This window comes from Oncorhynchus keta, chromosome 37, assembly GCF_023373465.1.
Source record: "Oncorhynchus keta strain PuntledgeMale-10-30-2019 chromosome 37, Oket_V2, whole genome shotgun sequence".
Lineage (NCBI taxonomy): Eukaryota > Metazoa > Chordata > Actinopteri > Salmoniformes > Salmonidae > Oncorhynchus > Oncorhynchus keta.
The window spans coordinates 21,675,607-21,684,348 of NC_068457.1; the positions used below are offsets into that span (position 1 = coordinate 21,675,607).

At 42.9% G+C, this 8,742-nt stretch overlaps 1 protein-coding gene across 2 annotated transcripts; it reads left to right on the forward strand.

Moving 5' to 3' along the window:
* The first annotated feature begins 4,457 nt into the window (after positions 1-4,457).
* On the forward strand, positions 4,458-8,742 carry LOC118379492 (chromosome alignment-maintaining phosphoprotein 1-like). 2 transcript variants are annotated; one of them, XM_035766509.2, is made up of 2 exons: positions 4,458-5,376; positions 5,996-8,742. In XM_035766509.2, exons 1-2 carry the CDS (start codon positions 4,961-4,963, stop codon positions 7,197-7,199), a joined length of 1,620 nt encoding a protein of 539 aa, XP_035622402.2. In that variant the 5' UTR covers positions 4,458-4,960; the 3' UTR covers positions 7,200-8,742. The 2 variants fall into 2 exon arrangements, with proteins under 2 accessions (XP_035622402.2, XP_035622403.2); XM_035766510.2 differs by lacking the exon at positions 4,458-5,376 and adding an exon at positions 5,389-5,599.

Below are 8,742 nucleotides of genomic sequence, written 5' to 3' on the forward strand. Positions count from 1 at the left end.
CCTGTGGTTGTCTGTAGCTGTCTGTACTGTACCTGTATGTGTCTGTACTGTACCTGTGGGTGTCTGTACTGTGTCTGTAGTTGTCTGTACTGTATCTGTGTCTGGGTGACTGTGAGTTGGTGGTAATCCTTACAGGGAGGTGCAGCTTGTTGACTGATCTCATACAAACACTCCGAGAGGAGAGAAGACATGATCTCTATACTAATAACACACGCAGCATCAGAAACTTTCATATGATATTTTGTGTGTGTGTGTGTGGGAGTGTGAAGGTGCTGGCAGACAGGGAGGGTGTGGGAGTGGGTGTCATGTGTGCCAACACTGTTTTCAGGACCTAATGTTTGCCAGTTCAACTCTTTGCTGAGTTACGAGGTACAATATAGCCATGGGTTTGTCTAGGATTGAGAGTGTGAGTAGATAGCAGGATAGCCACACACAAGGTAGTGTGTGGCTGAGGGGAAGGATGAGAAATATGGAGAGTGAACGTGTGATATTACCCACTCTTTTCCTGATGACTCAAACTGAATTCTTCCACTTTTCTATGTTCGCAACATCTATCTGAGACTGCCATTGTTGAAGTCGTTAGTGGTGACGTCAAAATGAAAGGTCATGTACAAAACAAAGTTGTCAGTGATTGTATCATCTCTAACCAATCAGAGTATCAAAGCCAATGACAAATTTCCACAACACCACTTTACCCACATGTGTTCTGGCTTTGTCCCAACCCATCGGTTTCTGGGACCAATCAGAGCGTTTAGAATGTGTTTGCGTTCTAGAAATCATCGGGGAGGTACTCAGATCCAGACTAATTGCAGAGAATAAACTTACAAACAACTTCTCCTAGCCAGTCTCTCAACCACAACTCTTTCTGTTCCGCCTTCCACACGTTTTTACTCTGTATCCGGGCCATTTCTACATTTTGAGGGGAACTGAGGGGGAAATAAACAGCTTCTAGTCATAGTGGGTGTCATATGTGTCAACAATGTTTTCAGAACCTGTTTGCCAGTTCAACTCTTTGCTGAGTTACGAGGTACATTAAATGGCAATGGGTTTGTCTAGGATTGAAAGTGTGAGTAGATGTGTGTGTGTGTATGTGTGGTTGAGGGGTAAGCTGAGAAATCTAGAGCTTAAATGTGTGATATTGCCCAGCACTCATTGTTTCCAATAATGTCAAGGCACCTTCTGTTCAACTTCTCCTAACCAGTCTCCCAACCACAACTCTTTCTGTTCCACCTTTCACACATTCTTACTCTGTATCTGGGTCGTTTCTCACATTTGAGAGGAAGTGATGGGGAAATACCAAAGACTACAAAATGTCCACCCTGTTTGATTTTTGTGATGTTTAATTGATACAACTTTTATTTGAGATTTACACATTTGGAGCAAAAGGAATCACAAGCAAAAATCAAATCTACATTTCATTCCGAAAACCTGTCCCCTCTGTTCGGCCCTCTATCCTTTGCTTTGCACAGTTGACTATTTCAAAATGTCTAAAGTACTGAATGGCGCTGCCCATGCTAAAAGAGCTTTTGAGCACTAGAGTCCTCTATCTATCTCTATGAGAAAGCCCCCAGGGGCATGTCAAAGCAGCCATTAGTGCACATATATAAAGATGAGTCAAAGATTTTCTACCTCCATGGTAGAAACCTAAATATCACTTGAGCTGTGTTCGAATACTCATACTAACACCGCATTAACCCTACTATTTGTGACGTGAATTGAGTATATAGTATGCGTATTGGTCATAGTATGGATATAGTTAGTATGCCAAAAGTTCCCGGATGTCGTACTAAATTCGCCAAAATATGAAGTATACAATGCAGAGGACTGTTTCCGTACTTTAGGGCCCATAATGCAATTCTTCAGGAAATGGGCATGGCTTCACATCGTTTTCCGATATGAAGATAATTGCGGACAAAATGCAGCCGAAGTACGAGAGGGGATACAAATTCATTGCTTTAACTAATTAAGACAAACATTAAGAAAATGTTGAGCAATGTAATAAAGTAATGATTTTTCAAATAAGTTACTTTACATGTTATGTTGGCTGACAATTTGTTAGCTATGCTGTCCTTGCGAACCATATTGCATATCATTACAGCAGTATGCTAGCTACCTACCTACCTAACGTTAGTTGGCTACTAACTTATACATCAAACATGCCAGTATATTAACTATAGGCTAACTAGCTAACTACCCAATGTTTATTGACTTGATTATTCCCATCATTCTTAGCTTAGCTATATGGTACAGTCGTTGTGCGTTCTCAATGGACATTTGGGTGCTTTCATGAATTCGCTCTGGCTATCTACTCTGACTTCAAAGGATCCCTTCTGAGTGGTGCCTAGTGTGCTTATGTCTGCATAACGAGGAAGTAAAAAAAAATAAAAATTGCAACTTCGGACTATTTCTGGTCTAGTGTTTGATGACAGCAGAATACACTGCCCAGCCGTACACAATTAGAAAGAGCAGTTTCTCATGATTAAAATGGTGTCCAATTAAAAAATAAAATCTAAATATACACATTACAAGAAATTTGACTTAATAGACAGACATACATACAGTGGGGCAAAAAAAGTATTTAGTCAGCCACCAATTGTGCAAGTTCTCCCACTTAAAAAGATGAGAGGCCTGTAATTTTCATCATAGGTACACTTCAACTATGACAGACAAAATGAGAAAAAAAAAATCCAGAAAATCACATTGTAGGATTTTTAATGAATTTATTTGCAAATTATGGTGGAAAATAAGTATTTGGTCACCTACAAATAAGCAAGATTTCTGGCTCTCACAGACCTGTAACTTCTTCTTTAAGAGGCTCCTCTGTCCTCCACTCGTTACCTGTATTAATGGCACCTGTTTGAACTTGTTATCAGTATAAAAGACACCTGTCCACAACCTCAAACAGTCACACTCCAAACTCCACTATGGCCAAGACCAAAGAGCTGTCAAAGGACACCAGAAACAAAATTGTAGACCTGCACCAGGCTGGGAAGACTGAATCTGCAATAGGTAAGCAGCTTGGTTTGAAGAAATCAACTGTGGGAGAAATTATTGGGAAATAGAAGACCACTGATAATCTCCTTCGATCTAGGGCTCCACGCAAGATCTCACCCCGCGGGGTCAAAATGATCACAAGAATGGCGAGCAAAAAACTCAGAACCACACGGGGGGACCTAGTGAATGACCTGCAGAGAGCTGGGACCAAAGTAACAAAGCCTACCATCAGTAACACACTACGCCGCCAGGGACTCAAATCCTGCAGTGCCAGACGTGTCCCCCTGCTTAAGCTTGTACATGTCCAGGCCCGTCTGAAGTTTGCTAGAGAGCATTTGGATGATCCAGAAGGAGATTGGGAGAATGTCATATGGTCAGATGAAACCAAAATATAACTCTTTGGTAAAAACTCAACTCGTCGTGTTTGGAGGACAAAGAATGCTGAGTTGCATCCAAAGAACACCATATCTACTGTGAAGCATGGGGTGGAAACATCATGCTTTGGGGCTGTTTTTCTGCAAAGGGACCAGGACGACTGATCCGTGTAAAGGAAAGATTGAATGGGTCCATGTATCGTGAGATTTTGAGTGAAAACCTCCTTCCATCAGCAAGGGCATTGAAGATGAAACGTGGCTGGGTCTTTCAGCATGACAATGATCCCAAACACACCGCCCGGGCAACGAAGGAGTGGCTTCGTAAGAAGCATTTCAAGGTCCTGGAGTGGCCTAGCCAGTCTCCAGATCTCAACCCCATAGAAAATCTTTGGAGGGAGTTGAAAGTCCGTGTTGCCCAGCAACAGCCCCAAAACAACACCACTGCTCTAGAGGAGATCTGCATGGAGGAATGAGCCAAAATACCAGCAAGTGTGTGAAAACCTTGTGAAGACTTACAGAAAACATTTGACCTCTGTCATTGCCAACAAAGGGTATATAACAAAGTATTGAGAAACTTTTGTTATTGACCAAATAGTTATTTTTCACCATAATTTGCAAATAAATTCATAAAAATCCTACAATGTGCTTTTTTCCCCCTCATTTTGTCTGTCATGGTTGAAGTGTACCTATGATGAAAATTACAGGCCTCTCATCTTTTTAAGTGGGAGAACATGCACAATTGGTTGCTGACTAAATACTTTTTTGCCCCACTGTATATTTCCCTATAGTAAACAATGGGACAACCTCAGAGTTCCATGAGTAATATTTTGTTGTTGTTTACATTTTAACTACAAACAACGTGTCTCATTGCCAACAATAGCAAAGCAGGCATTGTGACTTAGAATGTTCGGAAGGCGAGTTGGTGCTCAATAGAACTAATAGGAGCTGGCAGGGTGAAAAATGCCCTAAAATAAGGCCTGTTTTTTTGTGATTACTTCAAAACTACGGCAAGCAGCTGGGACATATAGTAAAACTATGAAACTGAGCTCCATGACAGATGTGATGAACTAGTTATCAGAAAAAAAAGCATGGTTAAAAATGTCATGTGTCCAGCCTATTACAGTCACCAACACTCTGGATAACATGAACACTGCCGAACCAGGTCTGCTAAGGCCTAAAATGGTCAAAGTGTACTCATTTGTGTCTGGAAGTAGCTAGCAAGCTAGCCAACGTTAGCTTGGGTTCCATTGTAAGGTCAGAACACTCAAATCAACCCTACTCCTTGGCCCGGGCGTCTAGTGTGTGCTCCAAGTGCCAAAAACGCTCTGAATTCACAAAAGGGACAATCTGACAACACTCTGAATTTACGAGCGCACTCTGGCACTGAATTTAAGAACACACCCAAATTCGTAAAATGTCTAACAAGTCATTTGTTATGCTAGCTAGCTAGCGGTTGCATCGCAACAGCATCAACTTCCGGTAGACCGGTGAAGAACTACTACGCTCAATTGAAAGGATACTGTTTGTTTACAGTATGCTAACATGAACTAATAGTATATACTCATTAAGTATGTAGTACACCGTATGTTAGCATGGGTTTTCAAACACAGCTTTGGCGCTTGCCCCAGTTTACTCTATTTACAAAACGCCGACAAGGTGAAGTTTCCTTGGCTGCAAAACACCAGTTTCCACTATTTTCCAAAAGACTACATCGTATTACGAAAATTGGTGGAATTCGCCTCCTTACACGAGAATTACGTATTGAACGGCACTCAGATATGCGAGGCTCATTTCAGCAAATAATATTTTCGACTCAATACACCGAGAGATTGTTGTGGGATGACGCGGTTCCTACGATTTATCCCAGCGATAGCCCGAGCAGAACCGATACTTCTTCACCTTATGTTAGCCAAAAGGACGAGAAGAAGCAACACAGACCGAACCAAGAAGTTCAGGATAGACCACGCATGGATTATTCTGTTATCCAGAACAGCAGGGAGCCGAAACGGTGAGTAGAGAGTTAATGATGGAGGCTACGTCACGACAACGTGCTGAGCGTCACTTCTGATAAGCCAAGGAAAGGCTCCCGAGGAAAAACTGTTACATTATAGCAGATTTTTGTTATTTCATCAAATTATTCCGCAAAATGTAAACGAACAGCAATCAGGCATCGTCTATCTGGTCACGGAAATATGGAATGTGTGTTTCATTGGATTTTTGAGAATTGATAGGTGAGTTAAAATGTACATTTTCGAACGAACTATGTGCTATTGTTTACACAGTAAACTAGCTTGAGTTCGGCTAAATCTATTTGGGAATGAACTAGCATACTTTCACTCTGTGAACATGACTGGAATTATGCCTCTACAATGTCGGATGTGAATCTAGATTAAGCTAGTGTCAAATGTTGACAACTGCACACTCAATGTTGTTAGTGACATAGATTTCCTGATGTACAGATGTGCAACAATGCTAGCTTGTAAAACATTTTATGCATTTGGACAACTGTTAAATTACGTTGTCATTACTGATGTATTGTACTTCTGTATTACATACATTCAGTCTTATTCAAATAAACAACAATCAATCATTAAAATGGCGAGTTTTTCACTCCCCTCTGTGTCCAGTGAGCTCCAGTCAATGGATGCCGTGGTGGAGGTTAAGGAGTCAGAGACAGCCATGGCGGGTTTTGAGGAGTCAACGGAAGCCACAATAGGCGTTAAGGAGTCAATTTCAGCCGCCATGGACGTGAAGGAGTCCATGTCAGCCATGATGGAAGTTAATGAGTCAGAGTCAAAAGAAGCCGTTGTGGACATTAAGGAGTCACAGGGAGCTGTTATGGAACTCAAGAGGCAGTCTTCCTCCTCTGGCAGCCAGGGGCGGGACAGAGACCGGGAGTCGGACCGCTATCTCCAGCACCTCCAGTGTCCCCATTGTCTGCTCCAGTGTAAGAGCCACTGCAACTACCTCATCCACATCGCTAAGATCCATCCAAGCCGCCTGGATGACACGCCTGTGGGTCGCCTGGGCAACGCCATCTTCTACCAGCGGACGGCACGGCTGTTCCACTGCAGCGTGTGTTTCCACACGGCCAGGGAGTTCCCTCGCCTCTACGACCACCTGCTCACTTGCCACTGCCTCTCTGGGAAGGGCAAGGGTGAGGAGGGAGAAGGGGATGAGCGTAGGGGGGAGGGGGGAGAAGAACAGGAAGGTATCAGTGTAGATGTGCTTTCAAAAGACAGTAGTCATCCTCTCAGTGAGCCCAAGGCAGAAGAGGAGGATGAGGACAAAGGAGGAGCGAAGAAAGAGGAAGGTCGGAAAAGAGGACTAGAGGAGATGGAGGGAGGCGAGGATAACGAAGAGGACTCCCGCTCAGCCGGCAGCCCCATGAAACGAAATAGAAGCTCTACGGCAGGCAGTGAGGAAGATGATCATGATGAAGAGGAAGAGGAGCTACAGACCAACAACAACAAAAAAAGTGACAAACACAAAAAGCAGGAAGAGGCCTTCCTGAACAAATATATCCAGCGCCAGGGGGGTCGCTACAACTGTCGCCTGTGTGGCAAGCGCTCCAAGATGAAGGGCCATGCCATCCACCACGTGAGCTACAAGCACGACGTGCCCAAACCTTACTGCTGTAAAGAGTGTAGCAAGGCCTTCATACTAGAGTATTCGCTACTCAACCATATCTACCACAACCACAGACAGGGCATGTACCGCTGTCTCTTCTGCCCCTTCAGCTCTGACGTGGTGTGGGGCATAAAACGCCATGGCAACTGCTGCAATGCCCGAAGCGGGGAGGAGGGGGAGGGCAGCAATGGAGAAGAGTGATTGGTTAATGGTTGCTAACACATACTTTACCTTGATAATCAGGAGAAGGAACATTACAGCCAGGCCTACATTATCTAGGTTCTAGAATCTCTTTGCATTGTGCATCTACTAGGCTAGTAACCCTAGGTACAGTAGATTCCACTGTCACAGAGGTGTAGATTCTCAGTGAAGTATGTATTTACTTCCTCTGTACACACAGTGATGAAGAATGATGTACTTTGTCATTCTGTTGACTTTTCCTGATATACGTCTGTGGAGCAGATGGACTCAAATGTAGAATATGTACTTTGTGAACTCGCAAACAGCGGTAATATGTACATGACAGCAGTTGAGGACTCATAATGCTACACAATGAAACTATCAACTGACAAAACATGTTTTTTGTGTATTTTTTACCTGCCTTTGTATTATCTTTATTACTTGGGATGTGTTTGTATCTTGGAAAACAATACAATAAAAAGAATACACATTTTAGGTAGAATTTAGCTGACTTCTTCTGCCATAGAAGTCGAGACACACACCCACACCTGCAGCACAGGAGGTGGGAAACAAACAGTTTGCATCCTGTGCTGCAGGTGTGTGTGATTTTGGGCTGTTCCTTACACCTCCACTGTGATTTCCTAAACTAACAACGGCTTTTTGTTGTGAGTAGGCTACAGCAGCGTCTCACAACCCATTCTTGTATTTCATACACTGAACAAAAACAAACGCCACATGTACAGTGTTCGGTTTCATGAGCTGAAATAAAACATCTCAGAAATGTTCCATATACACAAAAAGTTTATTTCTCTCAGATTTTGTGCACAAATTTGTTTTCATCCCTGTTAGTGACTATTTCTCCATAGCCAAGATTATCCATCCACCTCACAGGTGTGGCATATCAAGAAGCTGATTAAAGGCATGATTATTACACAGGTGCACCTTGTGCTGGGGACAATAAAAGGCAAGTTCTGTCAAATAACACAATGCCACAAATGTCGCAAGTTTTGATGGAGTGTACAATTAGCATGCTGACTGCAGGAATGTCCACCAGAGCTTTTTTTCCAGAGAAAGGAATGGTAATTTCTCTACCATAAGCTGCCTGCAATGTCGTTTTAGAGAATTTGGCAGTATGTCCAACCGACCTCACAACCGCAGACCACGTGTAACCACACCAGCCCAGGACCTTCACATCCGACATCTTCATCTGCGGGATGTCTGAAGGCGTGTGTGGTGGGTGCTGAGGAGTATGTCTGTCTGTAATTAAGCCCTTTTGTGGGGAAAAACTCATTCTGATTGGTTTGAGCTTGGCTCCCCAGTGGGTTGGCCTGGCTGCCAAGTGGGTGGGCCTATGCCCTTCCAGGACCACCCATGGCTGCACCCTTACCCAGTCATGTGAAATCCATAGATTAGGGCCTAATGAATGTATTTCAATTGACTGAATATCTTATATGAACTATAACTCAGTAAAATATTTGAAATTGTTGCATGTTGCAAATATATTTTTGTTCAGTATATATTTTGTATTATATTTTGTATTAAACAGTGATATGAGAGGACACTA

Bases quoted from the DNA above. Each gene is read 5' to 3' on its own strand.
- LOC118379492 (XM_035766509.2), top strand. From the start codon at position 4,961: ATGGGTTTTCAAACACAGCTTTGGCGCTTGCCCCAGTTTACTCTATTT. The intron at 5,377-5,995 runs GTGAGTAGAGAG...CTCTGTGTCCAG, and splicing joins AACAGCAGGGAGCCGAAACG to TGAGCTCCAGTCAATGGATG.